The 25,348-nt window shown below is 37.2% G+C and overlaps 1 protein-coding gene across 1 annotated transcript in view; it reads left to right on the forward strand.

Moving 5' to 3' along the window:
- The window catches only part of RAB3C (RAB3C, member RAS oncogene family), a 139,214-nt gene that overhangs the window by 55,259 nt on the left and 58,607 nt on the right, over positions 1 to 25,348 (forward strand). The window contains exon 3 of the mRNA XM_033009085.2: positions 15,300 to 15,418. Coding sequence (XP_032864976.2) covers positions 15,300 to 15,418 — 119 coding nt within the window. The remainder of the gene's footprint in view (positions 1 to 15,299; positions 15,419 to 25,348) is intronic.

The following is a 25,348-nucleotide window of genomic DNA, read 5'->3' on the forward strand; positions in this document are numbered from 1 at the left end:
AAGACTAGGAAGGAACACGATAGAGCTGTAGTAGAATATGGTGGCTGCCAGGAACCTGTGTCTTAGTTTTACTGGATTTTTAAATTAGAGAAGATATAGCACAGTATATAAATGAAACCAGAATTGTCATCAGATATCTACTGCTTCAGTATAGTCAGTGCTGCACTGTAGGCAGTGAAGCCCTCTGAAAGTTACTTACAGTCAGTTTGTTTTTTAGACTGTTCTTTGTGTGTAAGCCCAATATCTGGTTTTGTAGTAGCTAGTGCTTTAATGTAGCTCTGATTATAATTATACTTGCTACAGATTTCACAGCTGGTCATTTTTCTGCTTCCATTAGACCATAATTTCCTGCTCCTTTGTGATGCATTAAGACAAAATAACTCTGATTACTAGAAAAATACCTGTAGTTTGAAAATCACAGCTGAAGGATAACACTAGTACATCATACCTTTAGTAATTATTTATAACAGTATGGGTTTTTTTATTGAAACATTTGCATTCAAAGGTTTTCACATAACCTATGGCAATCATTCTGCCTGGTAATACATATAAGAATTACAGAATGTTTTTAGAAAGAAAGGTACATTTCAGTCACACCTCCTACCTTAGCAGGTTAAAGTCTTTTAATTCAATTTTTCTTTGGTACTTGATTTGACCTCTTGTGATGACATTGTAGTTTCAGGACTGCTAGAATTGTGTGCCTTTACTTAATCAGCAAAAAAGGGTATGGATCTTACTAAAAGGTTAATTAATTTACTAATTATATGATCTAGGTTTTCTGTCTTTAACATATATTTAATTACTTAAAAGAAAAATAAATGTGGATATAATGTAACTATTACAGCTGCAGAACCAAGAAAACTTTTTTCTCTAATTGCATTCTGCTTGAAAATTTTGTGTTACTGGATCCCGTAATTCACTGTTGCGCTTGCTTAAAAAGTAAGCCAAAGGAAAATGCAATCAGCACTCCAAAATTAGAAACTCTGTAAGTTCCTCAGAAAACTGAGAAATCTGCTTGGATTCTAAAATTATCTGTTGTGTTTGGGTGAGGTAATAGAAGCAAATCTTCAAAATAATTGCATAAAATCTCCCGTGTGAAGTGATATGGCATCTCTTGTGCCTTTGTGTATGTTGTGCTCTATAAGCCTGCAAACGTGAACTAGAAGACAGACAAGGATAGTCAGGCCTACCATTTCCAACAGTCTTTTTCAGCCAACATTTCTATGATTCTGTTATTCCATGGGTCTCTACAACATATGACCTAATTCCTATTTCTGGTAGGAGTGATTTTATCGTTTTGGCCAGTAATTCCTTGATGGATTGGATTTGATCCAGTTACCTGCTGTAATTAAATTTTTCACACAAACATAAACTTCAGCAAAAGTTCATTTGGAAAATTCAATATTTTCCAGTTAAATAATATCGCATCAAAAATCCAAAGTGACAGTATTATACATGAGTTAATTTAGCACTAAGATCGTGTGTATTTTTAGTGCATATTTTTTTTTTCCCCATAGGGTTATATTTACAGTCTGTGAGTAGTCAGCAAACGGTTATTCATATGTAAAAGGTAAAAATGTCATCACTTCTAAATGATAAAGGATCAGATGTTTAACATTCTTTTTCTGAATTTCTAAACATAAAGCATTTGTTTTACAAATTATGTTAACCCTCACCTCTCTTTCTTTACCTAAGTTTGAAAAATCAGATTTCCTTGAAAGTCCAAGAAATAACGTTTGTTCATCTAATATTTGATCCCAGAATGTAATTACAGTTCTAGTCCACATCTACCTGAAAGCCTGAATTTCCTAATTAGAAGTTTCTTCTCTGCATGGGGACTTCTGGGCATTTATTTTTCTCAAAGTGCATCAGCCTACATATACATTTATAAAGTCTGCCATAGACTTTTTGTTAAGAACTCATTCTAAATTCTCTTGGCATGTTCCATAGACACTTGTAAAACTCCAAAGCCTATTCCTTCAAGTGTAGAAATCTTTCTGCTGCTTTATTTGCCTCATGCTTTCTAAAATATAATTATAGGAGGAAAATTTCCTACTTAATATCCTTCTCCTTTTGATACCTGTTCTTTGCTTCACTTATCACTCCGTTTATCTAAGAAACTTTTGAATAAATATAACTTTCTTTGAACTGTTGTTGAAACCACTGTTACTTTTCCCTCTACAGAAAAACAAAATAATCAGATTTTCTATAAAAATTTTGATAACACCAGACACTAGATACTAGTTTTGAGCCTTTCTGTATGTTTTGTAAGGTGATAAGAATGACACTGTTGCATCAGACTAAAGGTCCAGTTGGTTCATTACTTTCTCTGTGATGGTTGCCAGTAAATGCATGCTTAAGAAAACTGGCTGAAGAACAGTCAAGTCTATTTCTACATAAATCAACTTTAAATGTTACCTATCTTCTAGTTTGTCCAGGCATGTGAATTTGCATACTCTCACGTACCTAAGTGTCTGTGTTTTTACAGGCATTATAGTTTGCACAGGAAAGTCTGTTGCAACCTAGTTGGCAGATGACAAGTACAAGTGTGCTGAAGTTGTATTGTCTTCAAGAGATTGGAAAGTAAATGCCTGAATATTTAAAGCCTAAGTATGAAAATTTTTTGGCCGTTTAAAACAGTACATCCAGTAAATCCCCAAAATGTATTTTGTCGCCTTACATGCTTGTACTTCCATAAAATCAGGATCCAACTTAATGACCACTCTTTGTGAAGACTTTTGTCAATGTTTTTTACACCTAGGGCCAAATCATAGAATCATAGAATGGTTTGAGTTGGAAGGGACCTTAAAGCCCATCTAGTTCCACCCCCCCTGCCACAAGCAGGGACACCTTCCACCAGACCAGGTTGCTCCCAGCCCCGTCCAGCCTGGCCTTGAACCCTTTCAGGGAGGGGGCAGCCACAGCTGCTCTGGGCACCCTGTGCCAGGGCCTCATCAATTGCACAGGAAAGAATTTCTTCCTAATATCTAGTCTAAAGCTACCCTCTTTCAGTTTAAAACTGTTACCCCTCGTCCTATCACTACACTCCCAGATAAAGAGTCCCTCCCCACCTTTCCTATCCCCCCTTTAAGCACTGTGAGGCCGCTATAAGGTCTCCCCAGAGCCTTCTCTTCTCCAGGCTGAACAGCCCCAGCTCTCTCAGCCTGGCCTCACAGGGGAGCTGCTCCAGCCCCCAATCATATTCATGGCCTCCTCTGGACCCGCTCCAACAGGTCCTTATATAACAAAAACTTACATAGCAATTTTTTATACCAGTGTGATATTATTTAATTTTTTATACCAATGTGATGTTATATCTTAAAAAAAAAAAAAAAAAAAGAAAAAGAAATGTCTAAAGTCATAAAATAGCTTTGCAGTGAATGAGGAAATCACTACATTTCCTCTAATGCTGGATCATGAACTATCTCTGCTTACAGATTGTTTGTAAGGGTGTTCAGTGTTCTGCTTACAATGATACTGGAAACTTACCTGTTAAATTAAACTTGCTAATTATTTCAGAATTTCTTTGAACAAAACTTTAAGGGAACAAAATGTGACTGTTTCTGAGAGAGTAATAGAATGAGATAATGTGATTTTTACTCTGCTTCTTATATGAACAGCTATATATCTGTAATGGTGGTACTGATACCAGATACTGTACTACAGTCTATTGCACACTGCCCAGGACTCCAAAAGAGCTGCCATATGTAAAAAGACTGAATTTCTCATTACTAAATTAAACCAAGAAATATTAATGTTACATTTATGTTTATACTGTATTTATACTTTATTTTTATATAATATTTATTATTATTTATTAACATATTTATTTTAAAAATATGTTAAGGTACTTGAACATGTCCAGAGGAGGGCAACAAAGCTGGTGAAAGGGCTGGAAGGCATGTCCTGTGAGGAGTGGCTGGGGACTTTGGGATTGTCTGTTTTGGAGAAAAGGAGCCTGAGGGGCGACCTTGTTGGTCTCTGCAGTTTCCTGAGGAGGGGAAGGGCAGAGGGAGGAGCCGATCCCTTCTCCCAGGTATCCAGTGACAGGATGTGTGGGAATGGCTCAAAGCTGCACTGGGGGAGGTTTAGACTGGTTTACAAAAAGGGTGGTCAAACACCAGAACAGGGTTCCTCGAGAGGTGGGTGATGCCCCAAGCCTGTCAGCGTTTAAGGAGCATTTGGACAATGCCCTTAATAACAGGCTTTAGCTTTCAGTCAGTCCTAAAGTGGTCAGGCAGTTGGACTAGATGATCATTGTAGGTCCATTCCAACTGAATACTATATCTAGTAGGTCTGGCAATTATGCTTTCTGGTGAGACTGTTTTTCTCAAAAGTTTGAGTTTAAAATTAAAAATAAGTCATTAGAATTGCTAAATGTGATTATACATATGGTAAACACATAGCTCTTAACCAGTCTGAGCTTAAAAAAAAAGAGAGATCAGGGGCCAAATTAAGCCGCAATTTAGCTGAAATCTAATTTAATTATGCCACTTTATGCCAGAACTCCCTGAGAATGCAAGGTTAAGAGCACTGTACTTGAAATAATACAAGATTCATAGATTGATCACACCTGACATTTAACTCCCTTTTACAGCTCTGTAATAACTGACAGTCTTAAACAAGAACATAAAGGTTGTGATTGGTTGATGTGTGTTAAACTATGTCAGCTGCTGAGACATTTTCAACGTAAATAAGTATTTCCTTGTCAGAATAACCTGTGCTATCTCAAATTACATCTCTCTCATCAAATACCAGGACATTAAAGAAGTGTTCTAGGTATAACCTTTTGATATGCAGCCATAGTGCAGTTATTTACTGATAAGCAAGAGAACACAGGTCTTTAGTTTAAATAATATATTTTCCAGATGAAAACCCACCCCAAATCATATAGTAGGTTATACTGTTGTTTATTTCCTTTCTGTTAACATTTATTTCCTTTGTGAAGAGATTCTAGCAGTGCTTATGGTGAGTCTAAGAATTACATCTTGTTTTGATAAGACTTTTTTTCTTGGTGACCCATACAATTTAAAGATTCCCTAAATTAATAGACAAATTCTATCTTGATGTAGATAATTCTAGTAACATATTGATGACAAAGGTATCCTTCTGATATAGAGGATCCATCCTCTTGATTTTTCCAGAAGGAAACTAAAATAATTAAAAGCCAGAAAAATAGATTTTCCGGGATCTTGTAAGAGTTATTAATTAAAGATCAGCCTTGAAAGAACTAGAGAAGTCATTCAAAGTCTAAAAGTCTTGGAGCCAGATTCTTGGTCTTTCATGAATCACCTTTGTGTCACAAGCTGTCTGGATGCAGCAGTGGACTCCCATTTTGCTGCAAAAAGAAACATTCCAGCACTGATGGCTGACATAATCTGTGCTGTGCCACCTATCCTTTCTTCATCTTTCCCTTTAACACCGAAAGATGTTGGACAGGTCCATCTGATTATGTTGAAGATGACAGAAGAACTGACCTGGAACATGATGTTTTTTAATGATTCTGGCCAACTAACCACACTTACATAATACCCATCATTGCAAACCTGAATTACTGATCACTAAAATCAGGCCCAAGAAAAAGCTCAGATGATGGGGAATTCAAAGATCCTACCCACAGTCACATATTAAGGGAGTATTTGGTGATAACAGACTGCTGAAGGGCAAAGGAGTTAGAAGTCACAGAAAGGAGACTTTGATGGAGAGTGTCCTGGAAACACAGCTCTCAGTAGTTCTGGGTCAGGGGAGGGAGCAGCTCCTTGAAAGGCATAAAGAGGCTACATTGCTAGTGGAGAAAAGATGGTGGCATTCTGCACTTTGACACATCACAGGTCAAGTTCTCCAGAAAACACCAGGTGCTTTTTCAGCTAATCTTAAAATACCTGCCTAAGGTATGATATACAAAGAGCTACCAGAATCTCTTTAGGTATCTTTGATGTCTGCCCCAGAAGACGATGTCTGCCACAGTCATAGAAAGAGGATACAGAATTTACCTGCAGAACACTGCACAAGGAATCTTCCAGACAGCTCTAAAGCAGCGTTCCGTTGCCAAGGCAGGAGGAAACTGTTTTAGCACAGACCACCCTGTAGTTCAGTACCTTTATTTTGCAGGTTTTCTAAAGCACTAAGCTGTGCCTTTTACCAGCCCTCATGGAAGTTCTGAATGGGACTGAACTTCAGCCGTGGCTAAACTCTTCCAGAAACATTGCATTTATAGTTTCTTACTTTAAATGGGTAAAATGTGGCTTGTTCTGTGTTGCAGATTGTCTCTTTTCCTTTTTATAGGTAATTGAGATTTAAAACATTTTAATATAAAAACCGTAACTTGATAGTAATTCTAATGAGCCTTTAAATGTGTTTTGTAAGCTTAATATTCTGGACAGAAATGCATTATTTTACTCATGTGAAGGTTTGGAAGGTTATTAATATTTAATAGGAACTTTTCTGTAATTTGTTCCAAATGAGAGAAACTTCAGTGCAGACTTAAACACAGGGTTTTATCACAGGAAAAGCAGAAACAGATACAGTTTCTGGCAAGAGTGCTTGGTTTATGGGTTTAAAAGTTTCTTTGTATCATTAATTCATTTTTCTCTCAGAGTTGGACAGTTACAAAACTGTGCTTCTAAAAAAGACCCAGAACAAAAATGTGCTAAGCTTGGTGTTTTCATGAGGAAACAGTTATGTTCATAGCTGTCAATAGCTAAGAGGTACTGTTAGCTAATCAGTGGACAAGGATTTGCATAATATTGTAATATGATGATACTATTACGCAAATTTGTTCAGTGCAGTGAGCCACAAACATAGAGCTATTATCAAAATGTCTGGTCAAACTTTTCTTTATCCATGGATCCCACCTCATCCTGAATAATAAGGGCAAGCTAATTAAATATGAGTAATAAATATTAATAGAGAAAACTGTCTTTAGGATGCAGAATGGAAAGGGAAAGCGAAAGCTGAAAGCATATTATTTTATGAATAACAAGTTCTAGAGAGAAGTAGTTAATCCAGAAGATTTATAAGTATATAATCAAAGTACAGAAATAAGGAGAGAAAGGTACTCTGGCATTCCAGTATACCTCAATGCTATTCTGTGTTTATGTCATAATAGTCAGCTTGACTTTAAGTCTCTGAATTTATAGCTCAGTGTTTTTTCGTATCTCTGCTAAAAGAAAGGCAAATGCCTTTTAAAAATGGTGGAAAATCAAAGATGTAAAAGCACTAGTACAGATCTAAAAAAACCCCACACCAAAAATGAAACAAAACAAAACAAAAACCCCAACAAACCCAACCCTTCCCCCCTAAGAAGCTCAACCAACAAAAAAACCCTGCACACATTTATCACAGGTCAAGGACACACCTATTTTTAGGCTACCAAGTGCTTTGTGGATGGAAGAGCCAGTTTGAAACACTAGCAAGTTGCAAATACCTTTAGCAATCACCAAAGCCAAATGAGAAATCGACTGGAGGACTATTTAGTGCCTGCTTTATCTATGGATGAAACAGCTCTGCTTCTTATTCTCCTGATAGGCCAGAGTCTCTTAGTGTTAGGACTGACTGTTGCAACCTATCTGCATCCCACTGTAAGTATGATGACCACTATTTGTTTAGTGTCTAAATTACCAAGTATACTCCTGGGGCTAAAGGAGACTTTCTGTAAAGTCTGAAGATTGTTCATAGTATAAAGTGTCAGGTTTCCAAGATTACCATTCCTTATTATATTATTATAGATCTAATGTTTCTTTGTGTCCTTTTCACTCAAAAGCAGGTCGTTCTGGTTCTCTCAAACTTTGCCAGAATTCAGTGTCAGATATCAACATTCCAAAATTATTTTTGTTTTAAAAGTTTTATTCTTAAAACAGTAGTTTTGGCTTATATTAAATGCCTTTTGTTTCTTCATTATGCACTGGGACACACTTTTGGTTTCTTACTACAAAGATTTAAAAAAAAAAAAGTTCCTCTTCTTGTACAGTCACAGGACTCTGGGAGCAAGAGTTTTAAAACAAAATATGACATAACTAAGAATATCACCTGTTTTTCCAGTGCTGCTTCCCCATATGGTAATAGCTGCCTGTAGAATAAAGCTTTATCACATCTTTGCTGGTTTTGTCTGAATATAATTTTTCCAGAATGGCTCGCTGTTGCTTCATTCTTTTCCTGAAAAATATGAGGAAATTTCTACAATCTGATTTACAAGTATTTAAAAATAATGCAAATAGTCAGTTATTCAACTGATTTTTCCCTAGCTGTAGTTATAAGCTGGGCTCCAATATTAGTTTGCCTTTTCATTTTACTTATTAAAAAATACTTGCATTATTACATGAAGTGCACATTAGATTTGGTAAATTCATGATTTCCACTTACATTTTTGGCAGCTGTACTTAACATTTGATTCTGTAACACTTTTCATAAAAAAAAAAAAAAAATCTTGAAAGCAAAACCTGAGCCTTTCCAGAAAGAGAAATACTTAAGACCTAAAATGAAGCTTGGTTAAAATATAAAGCGGAACTTTAATCTGTTTCACTTTTTAAGAGAATGCCAGGTCCTACTGATCTGACATATGCTTTATAAAGTATGTCCAAATGTGGGGAAGGACAAGAGGAATAGATCCTCAACTGCAACAGGGCAGGACAGGGGCCACAGCCAAAGTGAGGGCAGGACTGGGAGAAAAAACTGCAGCTTATGGTGGGGAAAGAAGGAGGAATGCATTGAAATAAAAGTGAGGATCAAAACTTGTGTCCAGAACCAATGGCAGCTGAGTTCAGGCTACACTGGGCTAGGAAGGAGGCAGTGATACCATGGCTTTCCTAAACTTTGTGCTTTAGGAAGGCATAGTAGCTGAACTGCTGAGAATGAACATGTTGTGTGAGTATTAAAAATAAAGAAGGAGCAAGAAGAAAGAACAGGAAAGGAGAAAAACAAAAATTAAAAGGAAATTAACCTCAGGCACAGTCACCAGCTGCATGAATATAGTAAGACAAAGAAAATCTGGCAGTAAGGTACTTTTACAACCCCAACTTGGCCTTTCTAGGAGCCAAATTATCTCCCTAGCACAAGTTCTGCCCCACCTTCTGCTTGCCAGGACAGCTCTCCCAGCCCCTTTTTTACTGGACACATTTGGAATAATGCCTCTCCCCACTGCTCTGGCCCCAGCTATTTCCATCTGGCCTGACTTGCTCCTGCATCCCTCCCAGACAGTGAATGGTCAGCTGTGATTCAGGGGTGAGTACTAAGAACTAGCATATAGGTCTAGCAGATGTGTACTGGCAAGCTGAGTAGCTGGCTTTTCACACTCCACAACTCCACGTTTTTTTGATATACATATATTTCTCCAAACACACGCACGCATGCACACATGTATGTACACGTCTGTATACAAAAGAATTCCAGGAAAACCAAAGCCATTAGAAGTCTGGAAAGAGCTGCTGACAGGAGATAGGTGCATAAGCAAAGAGTGAGTTGACAATATGCAGTGTTACATCTTTTGTACATACTTTACCTAAAGAAACTGTTTTGAACTGTGTTTTCCATGCATAGCTGTAAATGTTCATATGTCTGTGTTTCTGTGTGACTAACACTTCGTGTTGGAAGTGCAGCTGAGGAACAGTGCTCCTGGGATAGTCATCTACTCCTGCTCCAGCAGCTTTTCTCCTTTTCCTCTTTCTTGTGCCCTGTCCAGTTGCTTCTGCTATGGACCTGCAGCTGCTCTTTCTGGGTGGTTAGCATCAGGCTTCAGGTGCATTTACCCCTGTCTGCCCCCCATCTCAAGAGGATTTTTACAGAGGTTGTCCCTTTCCCCTCCCTGAACAGCTCTCTTACTGTTTTGTTTTTTTTTTTTAGTTTGCTATACTTTTTATCCTTTCTTCCCTGAGACTCCAGAGACCCCTAAGGAAATATCAGAGACATCTTTTGTGCTGAAAAGAGCCGTTTAGATTTTCATTCACTTACTGCCTTGAGTCCTTTTATGTATGAATAGGAGAAATTAGAGAAATAGAGTCTCCTTGTGGAGTATATAAATAACCTTTGGGAAGCAACAGCAGGAAAGAAACATGAAACTCATAAAGGATCAGCAGTTCCTGATTGCTGTGCCAATTTTGTTTACCTTAAAAGAATATTTTGACCTGCAAAGTGAGAATTAACCCAATTCACATATCTAATTTTATCTTTCTGGTTCCCTTGTCTTCAGATGTTGTGGATGTGCAGCAGAGAATAAATCCTCCTCTACTGCTGCCAGTTTTTGGCACATAACACAAGCTGTATTGTGATATAAGTAAAACTTGTAATATGGGGAAGTGGATCTAAAAAAAATGTTTGCATATTTAGCATATAGGACAAAAATGCAGAGGCATGGAGCCTCTCAAGTGTGCTACAAAATAAGTTTCTGTTTTGCACGCTGAATTCCTTCGTGACAGTCTCATTAGAAATTCTTGCTGTTAAACAGTTTTTGCTGTTTACTTTCACCTTCAAAACTGCATTAATAATGCATTAATAATGAGCATCTCCAGTTGGAAGTTATTTACATGAAGTGTTCTTCCTGTCTGTGGTACAGTGCTAGGCAAGGGTGGTAGGGAGAACAGACAATCACCAAATTAATTCAAAGGTCTGATTTAGCATATTGCGCAAAAACATTGGTATAGTCTAAGCTGATATGACACATTCTGGATGAAGTCTAGTTTAGCAGGACTTGACAGTAGGGGAGGATTTACTTCTGCTAACTCAGATAAGTGTACTTTGCAAGCCTGAATAGTTATTATTTTCAAGATTACTATCAGAACCTTGGTTTCTCTGTTTTATATTTGAGACTTTCCAGTCCTATAATCTCTTAACTTCATGTGGAATACAAGTTCTTGAGTCAACTAGCTTGCTATTCCAAAGTGTTTCTACTTGCACAGATGGCTGTTACGTTATCTCTCCCCATTCCCCTGGGAGCATTGTTGTCAGCAGCTGGTGCTCTCCCCATACGCTAAGGCCTTCAGTGATATGGCAGTTACACAGTAATAATGAGAAACTGTAGTAAATTTCCCATAGCATTACTAAAGGGTTGTTTCAAGGAAGAGGTACAGGACAAAACCTGGTTCATCTGGTTACTGTAAAATTAGCTAACATATCTTCACTTTAAGCTTTATTGTACTGTCAAATTCACAGCTTTAAGTTCAACTCAAATGAACATCCAAGTTAATTTAGAATTAGCTGTCTCCATACCATTTGATACATATATGATAGAGGAGAATTGGCCAACTACATATCAGATTGCTATCTTCACCCTGAGCCGGAAACAGATATTTTGTTCTCAGTCTACACCTCTACCATTTGTCTTTCACTGGCTATAGATTTACATGCCCTGTGTGAGATCCTTAGTGATGGAAAGGCTTTACTGGTCCTTTCAGGTATTGAATTTCTGTCAAAAAGCAATGAATTTTTGTAAAATCAAATTATATGTATCAGGATCTGGATCATAAAACTGTTTGCAAATATCAAGTTTCAATTATAGGTGAAAAAATTAAGGAAAAAAATCAACAAAACTTATTAGAAACATCAGAGTACACAAGGCAATTCTGTGCAAGTCTCAGAGTCTTCCAAATACTTATGACCATGGGCTATTAGCCAGCGTGCTGTATGCAATGCTTGGAAATTGGTTAGTTTCTAAGGTACTATGTCCATTAAACCTTATAATTCTGTGATTTAATATCTAAAATCTGTTGCCTATCTAGAAAGATTCACTCAGCTAGGATCACCTAACCAGAAGCTAATGGAATTGTGGGAACTTTATTAAAAACAGAATTTACGAAAGTGAATATAGTATTTAAAAATATTTCTTCCAGCTGCTAAGACCGTTTTTGTTTTGTTTTTCCTAAGATCTGTAAAATACCTCTTTTTGTCTTCTGTGCACAGAACATTTCATAAAGCATTCCCTCACTGTCATTCATTCCCTTCTGCTTTTCCACTCTACTTCTTTAATGAACAGTCAGTTGTCATTACCAGACATTACATGAATGAAAAGGCCCCCAAGATGATCTATGTGTCTTGTTTTCTGCCCATCAAAGATCAAAATCAACTGCCTTGCTTAAAATGCCAGTCAATAATAGGTCAGATTTTATTCTTCCTCAGGCTTATTTTATTAAGTTTGCTTAGAAATAAACATAAGTCAGTGCAAAAATACAGATGTTATGTTTCAGAAATTAAAACCAAAAGGTCGTCTTCAGATTAATTCCACAGTCTTGAAAAAAAGACATAACATAGCAGCAGTCAGTAACCATACCTGAACTGGAAAATGTTTTCTTCAAGTACAAGTACAAAACAGTACCTGAGAATAAAATCATGGGGATTTATAGATATAGATATGATGAAATATGGAAATTAGTTCTTTTCTGATCACTTTGTCCATAAGAATAAAAGCTAATAAACAGAGAGAAAGTCCATTTACATTGTTGCATTATCTGCTTCAAATAAATTAATAATATTTAATATTAAAGTATTTGATGTTTCTAATGTGTTATTCCCCTGACAAATGGTATTTGAGTTCCTTAAGAGTCCTACAAAAGGAGCTGTCTTTAGGTCATTTGTGAATGTTTCAGTCAGAATACAGAGGAGATGTTTATGAATGTGTGGAACATAAAAGTTTTGACAACATCGATTACTGATATTTGAGTTCATTTCTTACATTCTAAACATTCTAGTGCATAATCTGTACATCAGACCAGTTAAAATTTTAGTGGCTTCCTTATAACAAGTGAATAGAAAATAATACCAACAGGAATGTAGTTATCCATGTTTGAAACTAATAACCTCCATTTGATTCATGGTCATCCATCTATGTTATAGACTGAAATATCAGTTTAGAAAATCATCTTTTCAGCACATTAACAAAGCATTAACTACAGGCACATATTAGATGCCTGTATTGAGAACAACCCCAAATACCTGGTTCCTTCCCAGACTGACCCAAACCAAATTCCTACATCCAGAAGAGCATCTCCTCTCCCAAAGTTCATCGGTGTTTGGAACGTCATCTGCAGCTTCATTTCCCATTGCGTAAAATGATTTAAGAACTTTAATCTTGATTTGTCTTCCTTTACACTAATTTTTTATTCTCTGTAATCAAGAGTGCCTGAGCTAGCACTAGCTACCTTTAACACCATGCAGAAAATAGTTGGTGTCTTAGATAGGAAGACTCACTGACTTGCGGCTTTATTCCTAGAGCAGTTCACCCTTATCTGCAGACAGACTTCAGTGGAAATCACTCACAGCAAAATAAGATTTGCTTCAGTAGTGGTGGGATCCTGCTTGTCATACAATCGTATTTCCAACCATACAAGTCTCTGACTGACAAAAAAGCATATAGACACTGACAAAACTGATTTGAAAATTGTATCTCTTCCATACAGAAAGACTGTGTGCTTGCTACAGGCCATATTTTCCTTCTGTTCCTTCCAGCTCTTTTCTCTAATATCAAATCAAATAAATGAAGCCAACAAAACATGGGAGCGTAAACCTTATTCCATAAAAGAAATACAAAGAAACAGTTTTAAATAATGGTCAGGTGATATTTTTTCTGCTAATAAATTATTTTACTCAAAATTTCAATTATACTTTTGTCTTATTGACAGACTATGACCCACTGAAAAAGAACTGATCTCTGAGTATTGGAATATGCACAGGCTGGGTGCAAGAGTCTGAATACTTTACTATTCAGTAATACCACCAGAAAATTTGGGAGCAGTTCTGTTAATGCAGCTATCCAACCTCCAGACCATAGTTGGTATCAGCTTAGCCAGCTCAGAGTATAAGCAGAAAAAGTTAAGGTCTGTCTGGCCTTTCCCGCAAAGACAGAACCTAACCTCCTGTGAGACCTGCCAGGGTCTAACTTATACATTAGCTTTCTGTCTTGGATCACTGAAACTACATCAAAGCAGTAGCAGCTGTAATCCAAAATGAACAGAATCTGTATGTTTTATCTAAGACCTTGTTTTGTTTCAGCAACTGTCTTGGTTATGTTTCTTATTCTATAAGTAGTTTGCAATGTATGTAGAATCTACTCTTTTTACTTTATTAATTTATGAGATTAATAATATATGTGTAAAGAAGGAGTCCACTTAATCCATTTTCTAGCCCAGGAACCGTTTCAGAAAATATACCAAATAAAGCATTTTTTATCACTTGTTATACTTCTCTTTCTGTAGGAAGACAAATTAAATAAATTTGTCTATATCGTAAAGTAAGATATTTCTTACCCACTCAAAAAATCTGAAATAATTAAATTAAGTTTCAAAGTTTGTTAAAATTGAATAAGTGCAGATAATCTATCTGTTAGCTACAGGACTGCACTGAAATGTTATGTATGTTTCATCTAAATATTTTAATGTTTATGGTTTAAAAACATTAAATTCCTGATTTACCAGGAAATAATTATGCACTTCCTGTATTTTAGTTACTGCTGTTGTCTCACAGTGTTAACATTGACACGAGTGGTTATGCTAGGCATTGGATATAAATGTAGTAACAAGTAGTACCTGCCCTGAACATTTTTTAATGGAAGTAAGTAAAGCAAGCAGTAGGAGAATGGAAGACTTACATTTATTACCTTAAAGGCAATTCAATGAGATACAGAGAATGAGGAAGAAAACTGGTTTGATGTAAGAGACTGTTACCAAACTTTTTTTTTTTTTTTTTTTTTGTCAGATAGCATCCTTGTTTTAAAAGCACTGACTTCCAGCTTCTATTTTGTCAGAACAGATCTATATTGATGCTGAAGTTGACATGAGTAGAAATGGCTTATAAGCACAAGGACAATTAGACATTGCCTTTTTTGGTCAGGATGTTTCAAGACTTCAGGAACCATCCTGATCTTATAATTTAGATTTTAAAGATGCTATTTTGTCCCAGCATTTTATTCAGGACATGAAATTTTACCTGTCCCCTCTGTCAAACTTGGAAGATACAAGGCAGGATCAAGAGAGAAGGTTCTTACCCAACTCTCAGGTTGAATGATGTGAATCAGTGAATGACTCGGGATATATGACCTGACAGAGGGACGTGCCTTTCTGCCTCCCTCCGCTCTCACTTTATGACAGAATGGATGTGCCCCTCCTATTATGATCCAATGCAGAATTTTCCTTTTTCCTGTTATTCTCAATTTCTCCCCTTTAATTAGTTTTATGAGTAGGATTGCAGAGTTGTACAACTGTTGTCAGAGTTTTCTTTCCATTAACAAAAAAAAAAAAAACACCTAACAAAAAAAAAAAAAAGGTATCATTTGTCAATTTATTTGCAACATGTAAAGATTTTGTTTGTTATTGTTTCAGGACACAGCAGGTCAGGAGAGATACAGAACAATTACCACAGCTTACTACCGGGGTGCAATGGGCTTCATTTTAATGTATGACATCACGAATGAAGAATCTTTCAATGCTGTGCAGGATTGGTAAGTAAAATATGGAAGTCATATTAAATAGCACAGAGGATATTTGATATCACTCGTCTGCTGTAAGTGTAAATTATTATGAAAACTTATTTCCAAATACAGTGCTGAAGCATTCCTATACCCAAATATATGGTGGGTTTTTTTTTCTGAAAAGATGATGAATACCTTAAAATGTGTTGCATATAATTCATTTCAACTATTGTGTTTTCTGTGATTTTGTTTGATGGGCAGCATTCATACTACTAAAACCAGCAACATGCTAGTGTGGAGTGTGACTGCTAAGACACCAGAAAGTGTTTCTGTATTTCGTGGGAAAAAAATTACATGCCATGTGTAGGGGTTGTCTTTTAATTTATTTTTTCATCATGTTGTTTTTAACTGTAGCTGGTTATACATTATGCTGTCAGTCTTGTGCTTCAGGTGTAAAAATGATGAGCAAACTTCATTAGAATATCAAGAATAGCAGAACCTAAAATGGCTGGTACTTATATTCCCTTATATTATGTGAGTGCCAAGATGTCTCCATAAAGGTCTGCCGTTTTAATCAGACATAGGTCAGTCAGGATCCAAACAGTGCAAGGCTTTTTTAAGTAAAGGTGACCCAAAAGGAAAGGTAGAGTTAATCTCAGTGATCTCTTCCTTTACAAGCTATTTTAATATTTGAGAGCCTTCTAGAAGTGCTCCAAGTGATATGAATAACATTTGTCTTGTGTGCTTCATGTGCTCTGCTGCATGCTGTTCACAAGGGAGAACCATGTTTGAGGGAGATTTAGTTCAGAGTTTGTGTGATTTATTCAGTAAGCTTCTTTGCCATTTTTAAAATTTATTTTAAGATATGCACTACTGTGTACTTCCTTCAGGACAGGCGAGGTCAGAAACATGTTTTACTCTAAAAGGCAGTGATGCTGTGATGCTTGTTGCTAATGGGAATTGCTACCCAGCCTCAGAGTCTCCAAGAAAAAAACTTCCTCTCTTTCACACTCTTCTACTTATTACTGTGTTAGAAATTGTCCCTGAACCCATGGAGCACCTTCCCTCTCTGTATCTGGAGTTCTTCATGGTCTGTATATGCTGAGCGTGGTCATTCACCACTGAAAACAAGAATTGAGAACCTTAGCTTGATTCTGCTCTACAAGAAATGGGATCTTGAGTTCCCCAGTGTTTTCTGTGTAAGTGCTAGGGGTGTAGTCATTGGCACTCCTTCAGGGGAAAGGGGCAATTCCAGGATATGTCCCACCTTCTCCTCTCCAGTTATCTGTACAACTCTACACCGAATTGCTCTTATGAGCATCTCTTTCCATCTATTAGAAAATCAATAAACTTGCATGACTAGGGTAGACCAGACAACTAGCTTTTGGACAGCTGAGTGTATCTGAGAGGAGTCTCTGCCTGACACTCAAAGAGGAAGACACATTTGCTCACTGTGACTTGTTTCACCACAGGGATGTCCTGCCCATTTTTTACAAGCTGGAGGCATCATGCTGAGTACACGCATTTGTGAGTACTGCTCTGTTCAACACCGTGAGACAGTCTTGTACCTAGCAGGAGGTAGCTGAAAGCGTTATTCATAGATGCTGCTGTGAAAGTTTAGCAAAAACAGGGAATCAAGGAGTACACCCAACCTCCCAGCTGAACCTGCAGTTGTGGTTGCCGGGGTTACTGCTTCGTGGGCCTGCCAGCTAAAGCATTTTCTTGCTTTGTCTCTGCTGTTCTTTCTCCATGGGCTGATTCTGTTCAAGTACTAGGTTAACTGGGTGACAGTGGCTGTCAAGGACAGCTGTAATCTGCAAATCTCATTGCCCCATCTCTGGGCAAACCAGATGGCATCCCATGTATTATCTAGCTTCCTCCAACATGAAGGGTTCTTTATAGCAAATGTAAATATGAGTACTTATTATAATTTTTCCCACCTGTTTCTTTTCCAGCCTTCTAGATCTGGTATGGTTAGCACTCTGTCTCCTGGTGAAAAGTAACTAGGCTTCATCCTAATTAAAAAAAAAACAAAACAAAAACAAAAAACCTGTAAAATGAAACAAGAAAATATTTAAGACATGGAGTTCTTAAATAGGTTTGTGAAATATGATTTTTCTGTCATTTTTGTCTAAAAGCTGTGCAAACTGTTGTCAGCTACTACAGAAATTTGTTGGTCAAGAGGGGTTGCATTATTACATGCCAAGAGCTACTGGGCAGTCATCTGCATGATAAAAGGGATGACGGAGAGGCAGAGGGCCTCACTTGTCAGGATGAGACTTAGATTTGCTTGTTATTTTTAATTTCTTGAGCCCGGTTGCTACCCTGCTGTTCTTCCTCCGTTTTATTCCTCCTGTCTCACAGCTGATAGTTGATTTTGAATAGCCCATGCTCCAATTTTGATAGTAATTATGAAACTACAGCTTGTTTCTGGATGTGAGAGAAGTTAAAGAAAACTCCCAATTAGCAATGCTGCAAAAAAAGCAAGTGGGCCTGTGCCCATGTGTGCATTTGTGAAAGATACGAGAGGATGGACTCCAGCTTTTAAGCCTCTCTTTTCTCTGTGCCTCTGAAAGCAGTGGTGCCATTTCATGTATGTACACAATGGGCCAAATCCTAGCTCAAATCATATCAGCTTCAAGGCTTGATCTAGAAACTGCAGTGCAATCGGGACAATGGATTTAGATTTTACATTTGGATAAAGAAGTTTGGTTTAAAATGTGTGTTGGGATGATTCTGTAAAAGCAGCTTGTTCAAAGTGGTTGTATTCATACTGAAAGGCATTTTTTTCAGTCTGAAGTCTGGCTGACATTCCTCCTTTATAACAGCAGATGGATAGTTGTATTTCTAGACGCCATGCCTAGATCAGTATGAATCTATTTAGCTATGAGAAATTCTGTATCTGTCTAGTAACATTCTACACTTAGGAAAAAAAAAATCAGTATCTATAATTTTATCTAAACCTATTAGCACTAATATATGCAACAGTATTGGACCCAAGCATTTGTCCACCACTCTGTGAGACTGAGAAAGGGTTTCGTCTGAAAGCTTAGCTAAATTACTTGAAGGTCCAATAAATTTCAAACATACTGCAGACACTTCAGTAAACATTCATATCTTGCCTTCCCTAATTAAAATTTAAAAACTTAAAGATTGCAAATGATGGTAACAACAACAGATGTAACCTAAATTGAGACTTTTTTGAGGTTCAAAAACTTTTGGCGTAAGAAATCTTGAGTTGCTACTTCTAATAGTTCTGCTATGCACTCAGTGATTTATTGCCTTCAGTCTCCTCCAGAAAATAATGATAAGGATACACTGCCAATGCTCGTGTCCTGTGGTTGTTCAGTCACTTCAGAATTGCTGCTTTCTAGGGTACGTTCAACTAACCTGTGTTCTCTGAATATCTGTGTTCCCTGCATGGTTTCACATGCACTACAACAGATGCTGTTTAAATAAGCCTATCTTGGCAGACAGTTCAGACACACTTATAGAATTGACAGGTCCTTAATAATTTTTTACTATTTGGACATTTTTTGTATCATCTATAGCAGTTAGTCTAAATGTTTAAAAACTTTGATAAAGTAATTGAAGAGTATTTCTCTTCAATTTCAGGTCAGTCTCTGAATGTGTTTCCTCTGAAGAAAATGCCAGTAGCAATAGTCACACCACTGAACAGTATTCTCCTTTATAGATACAGATTTTCAGAAGTTTACAAGGACCAACAGATTCTGTTTTTATTCAGGGAGATTGGATGTGTGCTGAAAATCTGGCTGCTAACAGAAAAAGCAAATCAAACATGCCTTAACTCAGCATATCCCCTATGGAGCTCTGCCCAGATTTTGAAGCTGCCTTTTCCAGGAGACTTTTCCTTCAGAAATGCAGCTAATGCTGCAAGTCCAAGGTGTGTACTTCACACTAGTTTGGTGCATGTTGGTCACTTCGCCCTAAAAAATGCAGATTTTGAGAAGTTTTATTTCCTATGTATAGGAACCACTTTTAGGGCATTGTTTTCTGTCTGGCAGAGGTCTAAAATAGAAACAGGGAATAATCAAAACATCCCATTTAGCTGAATTCTTTAGACATCATCCACATATTTCAAGTAATTTACCTAGAGAATCGGATTTTCTTTAAAAATTCTTTCTTATTAAATCTGAAGGGGAATTAAGTGAACGTTGAGAGTGGCTCCATTCCAATTCAATGCATATTTGTTTTAGGTCAGTTATAATGTAGTGGTTGCATTCATTCCACTTTTATACTTCCACCTATGGCATTTATGTTTGTTAGCCTTTTCCATCATTACATTTCACTTGTAGCTGTTATGCCCCCTTTTCTCTTAGTGGTTCAATCCACATAAGGTGTAGTGTTATGGCAATGGTACCTTGTGGTATAAAGGAGAGGGTGAAGGCTTTGTATTATCTTTGCAAGTGCTATCAATTCAGTATGTTGAGTTCTATAGAAGTGCCAGGAAAGGAAATGCCTCTGAGTTGATGTTAAACCTGTTTTTATAAATACAACCTTTCTAGACTTACAATGACTGAACCGGAGTCAAAGAGTTATTTATACTCAGGCTATTTCTAATGCAGTGTCTCTGGCTAAGTCAGAAACAGCAGGAATGTAAACCACGATCTAAAAGCCTGAAATTTTATGTTCTACATTAAAACCCTAGACTTGAACCTTTGCTAAGTCTGAAGGCTAGACAGGAACAGAGAGCACATTGTGTATAGTTGCTACACTCACATTAAGTTGCTCCTCTGCACCTGAAAACATTGTCCCAACTTCAGGTGTTTGTCCAGATAGATCTTTATCATTGTCTGGTGACCAGTGAAGGCACTGATGTGGAGGGCTTCCTTGTACAAGAACTTAAAAGTTGAGAATTCTACATTGCTGAAGTCTCAGATTCAGGGATGCTCACTTGGAAGACACACAAGGTTGAAAGAGCCTAAGAGGCTTTGAATTATTGACATTTTCAGACAATCTGTGTTTTGTAAGCCTGTTAAGGTCTTCAGAATTGGTTCTTCCTGCATTTTTGGCTGGGGCCTATGGAAGCAGGGAGGACAGCATCCTAGGAAAAACTTTGATTGCCCTCACTCTTTACAAAATAAAGCAGTTCTCAAAAATGGTACGATGGGTATTTTTTAATGTCCCCATTAGAAGGGATTATGGTTACACATCTTATTAAGAAATTCTGAATGTCTTTCATGAAAGATAGTTCTCTTTCCTCTTTTTCTCTTGTGCCATTTAAACAGCTCCCCCTCATCAGCCTGATCAAGTTTATCACCTTTGAGAAGTAATCAGCTAGCAGAAGATACATAAACTGCCTATTTTATGGAAGGGGTTAGAGGCTTAGGACACAGCAGGAAATTTGTGATTTTAAGAACTCTACTATGCTGCATTTAATTCTCTATTTCTGTAGGAACTATTTGCAGAATTTAGTACTAACCACTATGCTTGGAACAGCATAAAAATTAACTTAATTTCAAATTGTGCCCATAACACATGGAAGAACTGTGTAAGCCAACACAGGCAGGATGCATGAGCAACCACAAACCATGGATGAAATGCAAAGAGTAAATTTATTCCCATTACCTCATGGCCCCCCCGGGATCTCTGAAGCCACACCCAGGCAGAGGCACGCAAGCAGGGAGGCAGGCACTGCAGAGCTCTGTCCTTTCTAGCCAGAAAGAGGTGAAGAAAGAAAAAGATCTGAAACCTGCTGATTTCACTTGTATATCGGGGGTGTTTGCAGGTGTAGTTTTCCACTGTGCTGTGATCTTTCCTACAGCAGGGCAGGAATCCCAAGCATGTTAGATAAGGTGCCTCTGAGTCTATCACGGGCCTATGTTATCTAAACACAGATGTTCTACCTGTCAAGTACACTAAACTAAACAACAGTTAGTATGATATATGTGTTTTTTGAGAACCGAACTGCAAATCACTTGAGAGTGTTTGCATGCCAATTTTCCATTATATTCCCACAGGAATTGGTCTGGGCAAAGACAATAGAAATGAAACAATAGTCATGGGGTAAGACCAGAGTAGATCCTCTGCTGTACAATATGAGGTCAGCCATTACTAGAAATGTGGAGGTTTTTCTTATACATATATTGAATTAAATTCTTCAAGGTATCATTTTAGACTGTTTTAAAGCAGACCTTTAAAGAGTGACTATGCTATTATCAATACAAGATACCATTCAGAATTAAGGCTTTAAAATCATGAGCATTCACGACAACATGGCATTTGGCAGGTGGATTTACTGGATATGCCAATACTAGTTGCCATTCTGGACAACATTGTGGAAAAAATTGTTGGATTTCTACTTCCAAACTATTAGCTTTTTCTTTCCTTTTAGAACCCCAAATGAACTATAAGTTAGCAGATGTGGCTACAATGCACTTGAAGTTGTTTTTCTGTGTTCCATCATATCTCTCTTGTACTAAAAGACATGATGGCATTTTTTGAATTGTCATAGAGAAAAAAAATAAAATTAGAATATGCATTAGCATGTTAATGGGAGAATGTAAGAAGTCCTCATAGCAAATTAAGCCCATTAAGTTAATGTCAAGCACTGCTGCATGCACTTCTAAAGGCCATATGTTCTAAAGGATACCTTCTTCCACCTCTGATATTTCAGTCTAGTATTCATGCTTAGCACATGGTTGATCTACAGACAGGCTATTTTTCTTTTACCTCTCAATATTGAGCTTAGTTCTATCATTTAAGTCCATTATTTGCTGTATGTCAGGGAACAAATCTGGAAAGTGCCCCCAAGCAAATTTAGCCTCCATCCCTCTTCGCCAAAACATACGACCTGACATGCAGCATAATTTGTGCAGTTCTGCTGCACAGAGCGCAGATGCAAGCTGTGTATGCCATTCACCACATGCGTCCTCAGGAGCTTTGTCCCATGGGGCTCTCTCCGGACACGAGCTGCATCGCGTCTGGTGGTGACCTGTGCACAAACTGAGAGTCTGCCGCACATCTGCCAGCAACCTCCACACAGCAATGCAGCTTAGAGATGGCTGGAAAAATATTCTGATGCAGCATGCTGGCATTAAATGTATTAACTTGGGCTTGATATGGACAGAGATTTAAGCAGATACCCGGTTTTTAATAGTTTTTGACCAAGTAAGTGCATTGGTGGGCAGTTCAATGTCATTCTCCTATTTAAAACAAAAGAATTAAATGCTAATATGCCACAAATTATATTCTGTGACAAGAAGAGAGTGAAATTTAAGGATGAATATTTCAAAATAAACACAGTGTTTACAAACCTCCTCACCAGTCTTCCATTATATGCCCACAGAGATTGGTCTGAGTCTTTCTTCTGCACAATGGGTGAACATAAGGGGAAAGGGGACTGGTATTCTTTACAGGCATTATTTAAGAAACAAAAACACATTTTACAATTTGAAATATTGTTAGTGGTTGCAATTACATGAAATTTACAGTTTTCCTTTTTAATATCCACTGTTGGAAATGGACTTGTCTTATGCACAAAATGACACTAAAATTCTTTTCACTTTTCATTCCTATTAAAAGAACTAGGGAAAATGTCAAATTAGATTTTTTTCCTAAAAAAAAAATATTTCTCACTCAAAATATTATCAAGACATTTATCAAATACTTATTCTTGGTGGAACAAATGTGTTTTAAAATATTTTTAAAAACCTCTGTATTTCAGGTCAGTTTGCTTAGTTGTTTTTCACCCATTCTTTATTACAGAATTCATGATGTAGTAAATTGCATATAAAAAGTTGTTTCATATGCAATTTGCTGTCTGAGATAACAACTTTTTTCTCAGAAGTCTGTCATCAAACTTTGTCTCACAAATGCTAAACTGGTGCTAGCTCAAACTACCTACATGTTTTCCTGTTTCACGGATCTACTCCAAAGTCTTTCACAATGTTTCTCCCAACATATCCAAAAAAAGAGTATCCCTGTATTTCAAACTCAAGGGCAGGACATATCCCCAGCATATATTACAACTAAGTCTTCCTAAAATTAAAAAAAAAAAAAATAAAAAAAGGCATCTATGTTGATAGGAAAATTGTGCAAATATATTGTTTTATGTTTTTGATTACAGGTTTCTGTAATTTTCAGCAGGTCACTCATGACAGATCAACAAAAAATATTCAGTGTCATTCAAACTATTTATTTATTGCTTGAAGTTTTGAATGTGCCAGAAAGTAATGTATTACCCTGTCTTACCAATGACATTGCCAAATACATGACTTTAGGTTTGTCTGGAAAACTCTCAATGATAAAAAAAGCACATATGCCTGTTTTTATACAGGCTTTTCCTGATAATTTATGTGATGTTAGGCTTAAATGGCACAGCAGCCTGGACAACATTGCTTTGATGAAGATATTTTCTTACATTTTTCTTTCTAATAAACCCTGAATTTAAACATGCATATTACACATGGAAGTGTATGCACATCCTTATCCAAGTGGTTTTTGTCTTGAAAATAGTAAACCTTTGATTTAAAAGTTCAAACGCCATCATAAAATGTTTTTAGTAGGCTTACTGTCAAAAAAAAAAATGATTCATGCATTGTAGCAGTTAATCAGAAAAGACAGGTGTTAAGTTTTCATAACATTTTTCATTCTTCCCTATTTTTATGTTCTTAAACCATAGAAGGAAACACACTTGTGGAACTGAAATTATCCATACGTGGTTCTTGGTCCTACTGGGCCTTACTCACACTTGCTCCTTTCATTAATTTCGCTGTGGGACTAAGCACTTCTGCAGAAGGTCCTACATCCCCCTTGAACCTCCTTCACTGTGGATTTTCTTAGATACTTGGCAGCCACTCAGTATCAGGGTGTTCATTGAGCTGTGCTCATCTGCATCAAACTATATTAATGCTGCCAGTGGGTACACTAATAAGAAAAGGGAATAAATATTGCCTGGACAGAATTCTCTCAGGGTGCTCAACGTCTTTACTTTCACTCAAATCTGGGATCTGGCAGCATAATCATGAAGTCATTGATAGCAATCACTCACCCAGATCCTGCTCAGTCACTGGTGGCTCGGTGGAGCTACTCAGTGGAGCTAATGTCAGTAATATGCTCAGGAAATCACCAGCAAGATTAAGTCACCTTTTACTTCCACTGGACCTAACTGGCCTAGTGAGTGGCTTTTTTGTTTGGTTGGTTGTTTTTTTAATTTCAGCTCACATGGTAGTTGGTTAGGACTGCTGTTGGCCATAACTAGACATGACTAATTGCATTATGGATTGCAAGCTCTCTGTTAGCACCAGGTGCAGACTGGTAACTACATCATGAGCATGGCTGCACCTCCTCTACTGCCCCCGGCCCCACGGGTAAGGGCTGCATTTCTGGGAATCGATTCCTTCTCATCTTGATAAAACTGGGCAATGGTAAGGAAGGCTGCATCACTCCTTTCCTAGGCCCTTTTCCCTCACTCATAGAAATGTGGCAGTCCTGTCTAATATGAAACCACCCATATCTTTTATTTGGAAAAAACATGACAAACTAGCAAGTCATGACGGGCTAATATCTACATGTGACAAGAAGAGAGGTCTGGCTTAACTATCCCCACATTTCAGTTCTAATTCCCAGGAGTTTATGTGGCAGAATTATCCTTTAGTTCCTGAGTTTCTGCCCATTGCTCTTCATGGTCACACAGCAAGAAACAGAACATACATATTTTGTAGGCTGCTATCTCTCAGCTAGTAACTGAACTGAACATCAATAATTAATAATAATAGTGCAGCTGTGACAGTGTGAACATAAACTTGTTTTGTTGGACTGAAAATTTCACAGTGGAGTTTCGTTTCATGGCTGATGAGCCAATATAGATATTCAGCCCATCAGAAAACTGTTGTTAAATAAAGGAGATTCCTCCGTTCTGTACCAGATCCTGCTCTTATTCAAATATGGTCACTGAGTGTTACATTGAGGTAGATAAAAGCAAACCAGATGATCAGA

The sequence above is a fragment of the Tyto alba genome, unplaced genomic scaffold, assembly GCF_018691265.1.
Source record: "Tyto alba isolate M040663 unplaced genomic scaffold, T.alba_DEE_v4.0 Super-Scaffold_42, whole genome shotgun sequence".
Lineage (NCBI taxonomy): Eukaryota > Metazoa > Chordata > Aves > Strigiformes > Tytonidae > Tyto > Tyto alba.